The sequence below is a fragment of the Rissa tridactyla genome, chromosome 1 (assembly GCF_028500815.1).
Source record: "Rissa tridactyla isolate bRisTri1 chromosome 1, bRisTri1.patW.cur.20221130, whole genome shotgun sequence".
NCBI lineage: Eukaryota > Metazoa > Chordata > Aves > Charadriiformes > Laridae > Rissa > Rissa tridactyla.
Window position 1 is genome coordinate 163,880,799 of NC_071466.1, and position 14,057 is coordinate 163,894,855.

The 14,057-nt window shown below is 41.2% G+C and overlaps 1 protein-coding gene across 23 annotated transcripts in view; it reads left to right on the top strand.

Moving 5' to 3' along the window:
* The window catches only part of TNRC6B (trinucleotide repeat containing adaptor 6B), a 134,006-nt gene extending 132,504 nt beyond the window's left edge, over positions 1 to 1,502 (top strand). For all 23 annotated transcript variants that reach the window (XM_054219576.1, XM_054219589.1, XM_054219604.1 and 20 more), the window contains one exon: positions 654 to 1,502. In XM_054219576.1, the coding sequence (XP_054075551.1) occupies positions 654 to 1,044 (391 nt within the window). In that variant the 3' untranslated portion in view covers positions 1,045 to 1,502. The remainder of the gene's footprint in view (positions 1 to 653) is intronic.
* Positions 1,503 to 14,057: the final 12,555 nt, after the last annotated feature.

The following is a 14,057-nucleotide window of genomic DNA, read 5'->3' on the forward strand; positions in this document are numbered from 1 at the left end:
AAAATCATTCTTACATGCGTAACCCAAATGTGTGGGAATCTGATGTAGTTTTGAGATACGCCTGAAATAGCTTACTTGAAAAGCTGCAGATCTTAGGTTTCCTGTTCCTAAGCTTTTTGGAACTGACTGTGGCTCTGGTATGTTTTGAAAATGTGAGAGGTTTTGAGACAAAAATCTTGGGGAGGTGTGGGAGGGTGCTTGTATAAGCCCTTACATTCAGCGAAAACGTTTGAACTATACTAATCTTACCCTGAATTTCACAGGCTTTTAACTTGCTCTTCTGCTATTTTGTTTGAAAGGTGGCGTATGTACATTTACCATTTTAGCTACACTGTATAGGCACTTCTGTTGGTCTTGGTGTTAATGTTAGGACCTTAGCTTAAATTTAGAAAGATTTTGTTGCAGGCATAATAACTGAATGTTGGGGGGGTGGGGGGGGGCTGTCCCTTATAAAATGGAAATTCTTGCGCTTTGAGTCAATTTCACTGTTGAGAACAGCTAAAGTTTTCTATGCTCACTCCATTGTGGCAAGCTGATACCTTCTTTGGTTTGGGCACCTAGTAGTGGTGTTGCCATGCCTTCTGAACCCCTTGCCCTTGCCTTCTGGCTTCAATTGTTATTTTTTTTTTCCTTCCCTGTATCTTGTCTTCTAGGTGTGTGTTGGGAAACACTACCATCCTGGCTGAGTTTGCCACAGATGAAGAGGTTAGTCGCTTTCTGGCACAAGCTCAGCCCCCTACACCTGCAGCAACCCCAAGTGCACCCACAGCAGGCTGGCAGTCCCTGGAGACAGGACAGAACCAGACAGATCCAGTCGGACCTGCTTTGAATCTCTTTGGTGGGTCAACAGGGCTTGGGCAGTGGAGCAGTGGTGGCAGCGGTGGCAGCAGTGGGGGTGATCTCACTGGCGCTTCATTGTGGGGGCCCCCAAACTATTCTTCAAGCTTGTGGGGGGTCCCAAGCGTAGAGGATCCACACAGAATGGGCAGCCCTGCTCCCTTACTACCTGGAGACCTTCTGGGAGGAGGGTCGGATTCTATCTGAACTTAGAACTTTCAACTCTGACCTCGTGACCTTTTTTGGAACAGCAGCAGCACTAACTTGACCTTTTCGTTTTTTTCAACTTGCAATAAATACATTTATAAAAGGAAAAAAGAAAACGGAGAGAGAAAAAAAGGTGGGTCATTGACAGACTGTCTGAGCACATAGTTGCCTCCCTTATATAACTTCAGTTTTTTCGTTTGGAATATGAATCCAAAAAGAGAACATATCACTCTTGAAATACTTGAATCATGAACGCCAACTTAGAAAGACAATGTGAAGCAAGTACACATACCATTTAAATTTAAACACAAAAAATTAAAAAAATTAGTTTCTAGTTTTTCACTTTTTCATGTTATACGGAAGTTGTTGCTAAGAAACATATATACTGAAAAAATAGCTTTTTAACTTTGTTTGCACTGGGTGTGTTTCCGTCCTTAGGTCTACCATGTTGGGTTGGGGTAGGGGAGGGGTTCAAAAAAAAAAAAAAAGGGGTGGGTGGGAGGGGAAGACTTGACGGAGCCTCACTTTAAAAGAAAAAAAAAATTTAAAAAAAAATTTTAAAAAATTAAAAACCCACAAAAAAACAAAACAGAAAAAAAAAAACAAAAAAACCAACACTTCGTGATTGGCTGGTTGATAAGTACCAGTGTGTTCTGGCACATGTAACTGCCCACGTGTGCTTGTTTCTGTGTGAGTGTGTGTGCACATGTTCGTGTGTGTGCATTTTTTTCTCTCTATATATAATCTTGAAGCGCTGCATTGCTGATGGTCAACGGGCTGGCTGGCCATCTGCACGTCTTGGTTCTGAAAGCAAGACAGGCATGGTGGAGTCCCTGTGGCTGAAGCAGAATCCAGTTGGGCTGGATTAAAATTTGTCAGTACATTTTTTTAAAATTCATTTTAGCAGGGTGCTATCTCAAGTCTGCAGATCATACTGAGTGGATAGTTGCTTCCTAGCCCTTGTTCTAACCCTGTGGTAGAGCAGAACACTGCCATATCCAAAGGATTTGGTGAGAGGGGAGCCAATGTTGTCTTTTGAGTAGCAGTGTATTTATTTATTTATGTCTGCATGTGGGGTTTTTGTACCGAGCGAACCCTAGAATGTTTGTTATATAATGCAAGCCATTTTTTTTCTTCCAACTAGGGGAAAAGAGGAGGAAAGAAGACATTGCCATTTTTTTTGTGCTTCTAAGACAAATGTTCTTTATTCAGTCTATTACAAGCTTCAATACCTTTAAAAATAAAAAAAAGTGTTTCTTTTCTCCCCCAAACCTATAAATAGGCACCCATATTATTCTTGAAAAATGCATCAAAAGCTTGAAAGTCCAGCCCAACCAAATTAGCCTTTTAATTGATATACTGCTTGCGTTAAAACTGACAAAAACTAAATCGTGTCAGCAAATCGCTGGCCGGCCTGCCTCATCTCCTGAAAGCACATGCAGCTGACTCCTTTCTGCGTCCTTCATGGTGAGCGTTACCTGTGCCAGGCCTTGGTGTATTACAGCGCCAGACCATCACTGACAGAAACGTTTACTTATGAATGTTCTTAAACCAGTGTGTACTTCAGATGTTTCCTTTTGTTTCTCTGTGTTGTGTTTTTTCCTGTGTACGTGGTTTTGCTTAGGGAGGTATATAACTAGCAAAGACTTTTTTTAAAAAAAGTATTGCACCTTTTTTGGTTTTTTTGTTTTTACTTTTTCTGTACTGTTGCTTTTTAATTTCTGTATTTAAGGAAAGGTTTGGGGTTTTTTTAGCATCAGTGTAGTAGTACTCTGGGCAGGATAGGGGTGACCTATAATCTACAGTGATAGCCAGTGTGTGCGTGCATGTGTGCGCTGGGAACAAAACTTCTAAGACCTGTTGTTGTGAAAAGAGGTGTAGCAGACTTGAAGGAACATCCCTTCACATAAAGCAGGAAGTCTTTCGGGGGTGGGGGGGTGGAGCCAGGAGAAGAGGGAAGAGAGATGCCGGTACTTTTTACGTAAGTGCTAGGACTTCCACGTGGTGTTGTCTAGCCGTTATACTGTCTAACAAAGTGCCGACATTCAGTACCAGCACATGCCTGTCCATTCCAGCCCTCAGCAGGAGCAGTGCTCGGGCTTTATTACCTGGGGGGGGAGGATAGGGGAGTCTCTTTCTTCAGCGTTTTTTCATTGAAGGATACAACAATGTCTAATACATTTAACTCTAAGCATGGGTTGGGTGGGGAGAAGTGAAAGCAGATTCAAGTAACGCAGGGGGGACGGGGTGGGTGTGCGCGCGCGTGTGTGTGTGTGTGTGTGCTGGGGGTGGGAGGGAAGGGCTAGGGAGTTACGTGGCTTTTTTTAATTTGCCCTTTCTATGTAAACCCAATGTCACAAGGAAGACTGACTGAGGGAAATGCTGCATATACACATGCCTGTAGATTTGTATGCAAAGTGTTACGTGACAAAAAGTACGAGTAGGTTTGTATTTGTTTAGTAAACTGGAGTGTGCAGCATACTCTGGCCCCTTCTGAAAATACTTTTCTATCACGTCTCCTCCTTCATCCATCCCACCATGCACAAAGGAACAAAATGCTCTCTTCCAGCTCCTGATAGCTAGTGCCCCTCACGTGCACACATCCATAAAGCTTTGTTTCTGATAGTCTCTGCTCGAAGACCAGCCACTCTCGGACACGCAGAGCAGGTTCTTAAAAGTCCAGTGCCAGCAGTACTTCCTAGTGAAGCGCCTTTGGCCCAAGTAAGCCAGTATCCGTTCTGTCACATGATTTGCTATACACGCTGGTTCATTGCTGTGTTCCACCCTCGCTTCTCTCTCCCAACCTGCCCTAAGGTCCCTTTTCCTGCACTTTGGGCTAGTTGAGTTCATTGCGATACTACGGTGAAAGCCGGGTGCTAGAGCCCCTCTTGTTTACAAGACATAATGAGGGATTTGAAATATTTAAAAAGAAAAGCTAAATTGTTCTTCCATTGTAAGCTTAAAGGGAAAAAAATTAAAACGTACAAAAAAAAAAAAGACCAAAAAGTGCATATATATATTTTAGATGAAGACTAACTCTGGGAGCATTTAACAGTGTTTTTGTTTTTATTTTAACATTTTATTTTCCTGCTTTAAATTTGCAAGCATTCTCAGGAATTCTAGGGTAGGAAGCCAGTTTTTTGAAGATGGTTTATTTAACCTTATCTTATCCTAGATAGATGGCTGTTTCTTGTTGATAAACTTTTACAAGTTCCTGAATCTTCAAAATGTTTGAAAGTTTTTACTTTAAAATAAAAATGCTAAAAAAAAATAAATAAAAAGAAAAAGAAAAAAAGAAAAAGAAAAAATCTCCAAATGTTACTCTCAAGCGGGGGATCAAGAATTTTAAAGACTGTATAAATTAAAATACGTTAAGAAAACTTCTCAATATCAGCAACAGAAATTCATTGTAATCTTAAACAAGTTGTGGGAGAAGGAAGGGTTATCATTTATAGTGCTTTGTTACTCATGCAGACATGTGTGCAGTTGCATGGAGAAGAGAAGTGCGTGAATGGAAATCTATTACTTTGTTCCCTCTTGATTGAAACTAATTGAAAATATTCTTCCAAGCACCTTTTTAAAAGCAAAATGAAACTGTAAAACCTAATTGAAATGCAGTACAGTTTAACTGAGAGAGTCTTCAGTTAGGAGGACTAGCAGGAAATACATGATGGTGCTTCTTTAAACCACTTTTAAGTAGTACTGAAGAAAACCAGTGCTGACAGAACACCCAATAATGAAGTAGATTCATTATCCTGCCTTTTTCAGTACAGAAAAAGGAGACAATATAAGAAAAACTCCAGTAAAATTTACATTAGAAGTCAACTTTCCTGTTTTCGGCTATTTGGTCAGTTTTTTCCCCACTTGGAGATTTGCTGCTTGCTTTTCTTCACCCACCCCGCCTCCCAGTCGTTCCGTTTTATTTTACGTGAGGGAAATATGCGTTAAACTCTTCTGTTCACCCTATTGCTGCTGGCTGTCAGGGCTTACAGTCTTGAACTTCTGAGTTCAGTGTTGGGAAGGCCAACTTCTGTCTCCCAGCTCTAAGGGTCAGGGGCTTAACTCCGCCTGAAATGGCTAGGCTCAAACCCCAAAAACCGCGCTAGTGCCTTTTTACATGCACCCACATGCCCTACAGTAGGGGAAGGGAGGGAAGACGAGGCAAAGTGAGGCAGTATAGCCACTTAATGGAAATAGGTGTACCCGTTCTTAAGGAAAAAGAGCATGCTGCATAAGTGTGTCATGCAATGAGTTACAGTAGTTGAGATAATTTATTATTTTAAAAAAGTCAGATGCCAAATTCCTGTCCTTTTCATATCAATTGCCCAGTGTTTTCGTGTTGTGCTGCGTGTACATCTGAGTGTATACGTGTGTGTTGAAAATAATGCATCAATAATAATAATAATGCGCTTTAAAAAAAAAAAATCCTGTCACAGGCCAGTAGAAGGAGGGTTTATTTAGGGAGTTTGGGATTTTATTTTATCGAGAGGATTTCCGAGTGCTTTGCCAGAGGCTGTGTTTTATCAAATCAGCAGTGTCCTAAAAGAGAAGAAATTGTAGGATTTAGTCAAAAAGAGCCCGGAAACTTGTCATTCGCTTGGAAGTGGGTTGTGACTGACTGCTGAAGGGTTGCCAGTCTGGAGCTTGAGCAGTTTGCTGGGTCCAAACCTATTGCAGTACAACAGTCTGCTCCTCCTTTCTGTAAACATGCAAACATTTAGCGACTGTCTTCTTGGTGATGTTTTCTTAAATTGTTTAAGTGACGTTAATCTTACTATTTTCCAAATACAGTTGACAGTTCTGTTCCTCTCTAAATTATACGTAGCTAATCGTGGTGGTGTTAGTACCGCTTAGTTATGGCACTCCTAACCATGGGAAGTGATTTCTGAGCATTGTGCTAACCAGACTTATCTTCTGGGGACGACCACTGCTTAATGTTGTCAATATTCTGTTACCATTTGAGTTCATAACAACGAAAAGTCAATTGGAGTTGATGTTAGGGTACTTTTGGGCTTTTATAAAACATTTCCAGGGAGGGAATCAGTGGCTGCATCTTGTTTAAACACCTTGACAAAGAAGGTAGGGAAAAGAGGCTGGTGAAAGCACAACTTGGTATAGACTATGAGGCTCTCTTTCCAGATAAAAGTTAAACATAGTATCTTTCACTAAAAAAACACATTTTACTTTCTAAAGTGACAAACAGAGCTCTCTATCATTTTGTTATTGGTTTTGGTTCTCCAGGTTTAAACATATACATACTTTACAGGTGGTTTCAGCATTCCTGTTTTTTCCTGGTTTTGAATCCTTCAGTGCTTAATTGGTTACCAAAAAAAAAAAAAACCAACCCCAAACATGGATGCATTTGTTACCAGCTACTTTGCTTACCCCACCTTGCAGTGTGTATCAAGTTGACACTTTTTAGTGGGTTTAATAATTCTTTGCTCCATTTGAGTGTTTCATTTTAGCAGTGACAACAAAGTCTAACAATCCAAAAAAAAAAAAAAAAGTGGGGTACAGCTCAGAAACCTGTGTTGAGACTTCTGACATGTATTTTGGAAAGCAGTCTTAGTACCATGTACTTTGCAAGACTTGGCATCTTTTCCCAGTGTTTCTATGCTTTTACCTGGACACTTGCCCAGCAGTCTTGAGAGTGGGTTTTTTGTTGGTTTGGGGTTTTTTCCAATCACAGGGTGTCAGGTTTTCCTTACAAGTTTTTTATTTTGTTTCACGTTAAGTGGCTTGTGTAATGAGCAAGAATATTAAGCCAAGTGTGTTTTTCCTCCGCAATATAAACAGGATGTTTTCAACAAAATGGCTGGGATAACCACCTCAAAGATTAAATGATAATTGAACTTTTAAGTTGACCTTTTTTTTTTTTTGCCATGAAATTTCTAAACATTTATTCCTTAGAACTTTTCCCTTTATTCTTTCTTATTAAAAATGCTGCCACATCTTCCACTGTGTCTTAGTAGTGCATCCAAACAGTACTGTAAGAGGTTTTTTTGTTTGGTTGGTTTTTTTGCTTCATTCTTCATTTCGTTTACCTCTTAGGCTTCTAACTTTGTGCATGTTGTTTTCCTGTTGACTTTAAGAGGAGTACTGTTTACGTATCTGAGACACCCAAATTTGGCCAAGTCTGGTCCAGGAAATCAGGAGTGATCCTCATGTGGATTAGTCCCACTGACCTTAAGTAAGTGAGTACTCCTCCGGTAAGGGCTCTTTGTGTAAGTAAACCTTAGCTGGATCAGGGACAAGGTAGCAGATGAGGACCTGTTGTATTTCCAATGCAGCAAATATCTGTGTTGCGTATATCACATTCACTGTAAATCATGTGACCTTAGTATCTAGGTTTCTCAAGTGGATTGGAAAGCTGCTTTTGTGGTGGATGGTTAGCATCTCAGGGTATGAGTCCTGATTGAGTAAAAGGTAGCTTTTTCTCTCAAAAGAGGTAAGGTTCCCCTAGCAGAAGCAGCTTTCTTAATTGTAAATATGCATGCATGTATTTGTGGGCAGGAAAGTAATGCCAAGAAAACTAAGTTTAAATGAACTATAAAAAAAAAAACCACCAAACAAATGCTGTTGAAGTGCAACTTTGGTCCCGAGTCTGAAACAACATATGCAGAATCTGTTGGTTCGTCTAAATGGATTTTGCACAAAATACCGTTTTAGTTCTCTAGTTTATTTTCTACTCTTTTGCAGTGTCAGGAACTGATGCTGTTAGTTACATCATATCAGTCATTCCCACAGTGATCAAAATACAGGTGTCTAAAACCTAAACTCTCTTCCTTTACCTCCAGTACTAGGCTTCCACCTGTGACAGAAGGGTGTTGACAGTAATGGGGAGAAATACGTAAAGTTTCCCGATGCAGACAGAGCCGGTTTTCCCTGTTGTCCTGAATTCACATCCAAGCCTAAAACACAAAGCAAAAATTATGCTGGAGGAGAGTTGTTGGTTGGGCTAAACGACAGGAGGCTAACTGGAGGTTTTTAGCAGCCTTGCTAGTTCATGTCCCTCACAATGTTTTGCATAAGTGTCCCATCAGTGTAAATACCAGTGTTGCTGAATTTTACCAAAGTTCCCCTGCGGTAGATATAGGAAACAGGTCCATTTTGTAGTGACTCACCAAGCAGAGCTTTGTCTACAGTAGAATTCAAGGGTCTGTCTACATTGCTGTTAAAACTGAGTCAGGGTCCTGTTTAAAATGTAACTATTTTGTGGTGTTATGTGAGACTTTAAACTTTGTGATGTAGTAACTATAGCTTCTAATCCTTATATGAAAAGTGATTTAAGGTTTCATCTGTGCTACAAAAAGCGCCACAGCTCCTGATGGTTTGGAGCCTATTTTTAAAACTATTGTCAGGCCAAGATAGATGCAGCTTCATCTGTGGCACGCAGCAGACAACGTCCGTTTGCATCCACGGTTTGCATGCGTGTTGCTTTTCATCGAGCTATGCAGGAAAGTTTTTTCTCTAAAAGTCTCCCAGAATCCTGTGCTATATAAGCAAGCTTCTAGCAAATCAAGTGCCCTCTGCAAAGAGCCATTTCGCCCTGTTGCGTGACAGTTGGGACTGGTGATATTCAGCAGTGTTAGGGCTCCTGTTAACTTTGTAGTGAGAAAGGGATTTTTTTGACTTGACTCTGACGGCTTTTCTGTAAATGAATACAGAGCACTCCAGGAGAAAAGAAAGAAAAAAGAGAAAAGAAAAAAAAAATAAGGGAAGAATGCATTGTGCCAGCCAGCGTTAAGTATTTTTGCAGCAAACATTCTTGACTGTGGTGGGCAGAGGAGAAGGGAAGAGACTGGAGAAGTTTGCATGGGTGCACAATACAAGGAGGCAGTGCTTAGCAAGAAATGTTTCCTTGAGCACTAAATGCCTCCTCTTGGGTATTAGTGTGTGTTGTTGCATTCACAGAACTAACTTCCTTGCTTTTTGTTTTTTTTAAATCTGTTTAGTTTTTTAAATTGAGACAAAGTGGAAGCTTCTCCTGTTTCAGATGAAACACAACCATAAGTGAACATTTTCTTCATCATTTACTGTTGAGCAGTAAGAGCAGGTTGCACAGCTCGTTAGACTAGCTATTTTAGTGACATGGTTATGATATTATGTGCTTTCTTTCCCCTCCCTCTCCCTGCCAGATATGGCTTACCCTTTCTATATAAGGCGCTGTGTGGGGGTTTTTTGTTTTGTTTTGTGGACGTGTGGAGAAGAAGCAAAATGAAGTGAAAATGCAAGCCAAGGTAGAACAGCCTTACTTTAGAGGGTAGCCTTACAACAGAGCTTTATAGTGAGTGTGCTGTATTCCAAAATATGTAAGCCAAAAACATAAAAAGCATTCATTTATGCAAAAAAAAAAAAAATTAAAAGAGGTGTTGGAAGACTTCTTTAATATGTACCTTCTAAAGGTAGAGTAAGGTCTCACCAAGTGATACGTTATTGTGATACTTCTTGCTGGGTCAGTAGGGAATGGGTTGGGGTGTAAGCGCTTAACGTTTTCCTCCTGTTTTTACAAGCAGTAAGTTAAATGTGGTATTTATGAATGTGCCTTTGTGAGTATAGTGGCTGTCTAATTGAGGAGACCGCTTGGGCTGGAGGGGAGAGACAATGGTCAATTTATTCTTTCAAGAGGTCAGACGCGGAGATTGCAGCCCACTGGTCCCTTTTGACAAGCAGCGTCTTTGGGCTGGTCTCTACACTGCACAATACGTATTCATATGTGGTAGAGATCGGGGCTGGGGCGGGGGGGGTGCGAAGGGATGTCGTGTGATGCGCAGAAGCTGTTGATAGTTTTAGGCTAGTCTGCCGTTGCAGGTTGAGTTTGTATTATGTGGCTTCTCTTTATGTTTGTGTGCATGAGTGTGAGTGCGTGTGGCTTTATTTTTTGTAAGCACTGGAGAATTGAAACACAGTGATGTTTGAGACAAATTTATACATGTAGAGAAGATGATGTTTTGTAGCTTCTGTTAAATAGTGGGTGCAGGCACACTTTTACCCTCTCTGTCCATGTCCTGATAAAAGAAACAGGAAAATTTTATTTTTTTCAACCCTTCAACTTCCAGCACACTTAACGTTGCCATTTAAATGAACAGGGTATTACACAAGAAGAAAAAAAGAGCTTTTGAAATGGTGAGGTAGAAGTGTTTAAAAGGAAAAAAAATCTGAAGTAATTTTTTGTTTCTTCGAAGCTGTTTGTAGCTAAACATGGGAATCTGCAGTGTCTCCTTCCATTTGTTTTTTTTTTTTCTAATAATTCACCTCTTCGTCCCACCCAAAACATGAGGTGTACAAGATCAAGAGCTGTTGCTGTAGCCCTTCGTAATTCCCACCCCGAAAAGAAACTCCAGTGGGATCCCTCAGCTCTATTCAGGAAGACAAAGAGAGGAGAGACTCTGCAGTTTTCTTTGCTTCGCTCTCATTCCTCTCTAATGGCCTTGAAATGTATTATTATGCAAATGTGAATTTTGATACTGAACTTAAGAAGAGGTTGTTTGTTCTTTTTTCAAAAAAAAGGTCCCATATGTGGTCAGCATTGCTTCTTTATTTTGTAAGTGAATTGTAAACTATGCATTCTGCAAAGGGGGTGTAGGGGACAAAGATAGCTTTGCTAAACTGTTCAGGAGTTTCTGTGTCCATGGTATATCCATTATAGTTTGGGGAAGTGGGGAGGTGATGACTTTGAAATAAAAAGGAGTTGATAAGAACCTCTCTTTTTCAGAATTTGGCCAATAGGTAATGGGGCAGAGATTTGGAAAACTAATGTTGACTGCAAAACAAAATCAGCTCTAAACCTTGCGCAGGATTGTGAATTCTAGCCGTGCAGTGTTAACCCAGGGACGACAGGGTGAATGGGACACCAGCTCTACCTGGGAAACTATCTACCGCCTCCTGTGTTCTGGCCCTTGTCAAGCTCAGGAACCGCAGTGCCATAGGCACTGTCTTCTTTGGATTTACTACTCGTTTTCCATTACAGCAGTCCTTGCGCTCTTCCAGAAGAATTGGAACAGAGCTGGGCCTTGATGTCTACACTTCCTTCTCCATAGAATTTTCTTTGCTGCTGTTTCTGGCAGAGTTCGTAACAGTGACAGCGCAGCTATGGACGAGATGGTGGAGGTGGTACTTTCTAGTGCTGATCAAAGCGCGACTATGAGGACTGCATTTTTTCAACATCAGCAGCTGCCACTGCTTTGTTGTCTGGTGTTACTGCCGGTGACTTAGCGTTAATGTTGGCAGTGTGTGAAATTATAGGGAATGTGGACTGATGCATAGGCAAGGCCCTCTGTTTAAAAGAAATGATCCTTTTTTACTATAAGGTGGTATCGTAATGGTCATAAAAAAACATTCGCTTCCTCACATCTCCAGAGTGCAGTCATTGTGAATTACGTGTGTTCCCTCGAAGCCTGCTGAGCTTCCAGGAGCAGTCTCCTCAGAAAAATGCAGATCTCACTGCCCACTCAATCATCTTCATAGGGACCCTTTGACTTGACTTTTTTCTTTGTCCATGGTGAACCATGGTACCTGCGTTATCCTTGGCATTATCTTAGATGTAATATCATAAACTGAGAGATTATCCTGCCTATTCAGTGTTTTCATGCAGCAATTTTATTTTTGTTGACGTTCACAGTACTGTAATAAGTAATAGACTTGATGATCACTCTCGCATCTGTGCCTGCCTTGCAGATGTGATCTTATCAGGGTTCCACTCTGTCAGATTGCCTTTTAAAAAAAAAAAAAAGGAAAAAAAAAATCTGGAGTTTAAACCCGCTCACAAAATACCTCGTGGTACATTTCCCCTTCTGGTGTAACCCTTTAAATCTTACCTTTTCTTCTGAACTTGATGGGGTTTTATCTACATCTGTTATCTCCTTTCTAAAAAGATGTTTTGAACTAGTGGTTTTGAGCACAGGACCAGAAGCCTGGAACTCCTGAGTTTTAACATTGGCCCTTACTCTTCCCTTGCCTTGGGCAAGTCATTTAACTTCTTTGCCTTTGTTTTTTCATCTGTAAAGCGGGGGTGATGATGATACTTACCTACCTCACAGGGGTTTTGTGAGGATCAACTAGTAAATGTTTGTAAAGTGCTTTAAAGATTAAAAGCATGATAGAAGTATTAGGTTTTTACAGGAAGATCGCTCATTCTTTTCACATTGTTTGCTTGTGTGGAGGGAGATAACTTTTTTTTTTTTTTATGATTAAAGCCATCAGACACTCGGATCCTAAATAACAGAAGTTGATGGAGATTCAGTTACTCATACTCCTCCTCTGTCTTTATGCCAGTTTCCTTCTCCTGCTCTTCCTTAAGAGTTAATGCCAGTGTTGCTACAGGTCACATCTCTCTACTTGTACTCTTAGATAAGCTTCAAACTTGATTGAAGTACTTTGAGCTTGCTGCTTCTTTTACCACATCACCAAATCGGAATCAGTTTTGTGTACTTTTCCCTGCCTTTTAAATAGAGGTTTCGGTAATGTCATCCTTCAAGTGGACACGTCTTTTCCTGCCATCAGGAAAGGGAGGTGATGGTGTGTAGTTCCAGAGAGGGGACAGTAATATGAAGAACCTTGCCACTTTATGCTGCTGCTCCAGGGATGAAGGGCAGAGTAACTTTCTGTTTCCTTCCCTGAATTAATTTCAGCGTGTTACCAGTGACACTTCAAATGCAGTGTCTTTTCTTGTCCACGATATACAGAAGCCATCACCTGCCGATAAAACGTAGGAACGGAGGGAGTGATCGTAGATGCTGCTTGTGTATATGCCTTACAGCTCTCCCAGAATGTCTCTGGGAGGGTGGTGGGGGAAGAGGTCTTCATTGGGTCAATCCCACAGCTGTCAGGGAACCTCTGCTACTTTCTCCCCTCTCCAGTCACATTGTCGCTGTTGCTTCTTTCTTGGATGTGCGTCTCAGGGATGTGCATATGAGCCCATGCCTTTTGGAATTTGGCCTTTGAAATATCAAGAAAATGGTTTCTGTACTGGAAACCTTCTTATCTGACACTCCCTGGTCCTCTCTGTCCTGCATTGCTCCCTGTGGCCTTAGGAATATCTGTCCACCGTTGCCGTATGCCACCCTCTCCATCTCTGCCAGTGCTCAAAAGTGAAGCGCATGCAGTGCTTCTGCAGAGAAGGAAGCTGAAATGACGCGTGTGCACCTGTAGGATTTACACACATACGTCTCTTGGATTTCTGCCGCACCCTGTCTAAAACATGCAGAATGTGTTTTTCCTTTCTCATCTAGAAAGCAGAACAAACAGCAGGATGACTCTGCTGATGCTAATTCTGTAATGTTTACTTGGAATTAAACGCTAAGTATTTTCCCAAGAAAAGAACCAAAAAACCCCCACCTTTTAACAAAAGTAACCAAATGTAATCTTTCTGGGGGCTGGGGGGGGGGGGGGGAGAAGGAGGAGCAGTGGCGGGGGGAGCGTTCTGATCTATTCTAATCTCCACCGCTCGGATGGAGATACGAAATGCTGCTTTGAGTTCCACAAACATAAGGGATTATGTTTACAAAGGTCAATGCCTTCTACCTGTTCAGGAAACTGGCTAATGGTGGGCATCGGACGTTTGGCCGGAGTTTCTCTCCATTGCAAACAAGTAATGGGAGAGGGGTGTGTCTGAAAGAGGAATGGAGAAATAGATTCATTTCATCTAGTCTTCTTGGTAAAACTATGCCACCGTCCTTCTCTCCATACAAAACGGAGGCGGGCGGTTGCAGAACAGAAAAATCAGCGATGTCCAAAACGGCTGGATTAGAAAAGGCAGCTTTTCTACTTTGCACATAAAATAGGTAACAGGAAGGTACAGCTAAAGTCCTCTTGCCTGAAACACTGTCCCCCAGAAGCAGACATTGTAATAATAAAAATAGTGGCTGTGTGTATATTGATGCTACTTGCAAGTTACCTATAAGTGTTTTGTTTTTGTTTTTTTTTCTTATACTTGAAATGGCTTCCTTTACTAAGCTCTTAACTGTAGCTCTGGTTTCTCCCCCTTCTTCTCCCGGGTGTGCAGTAAAGAAAGA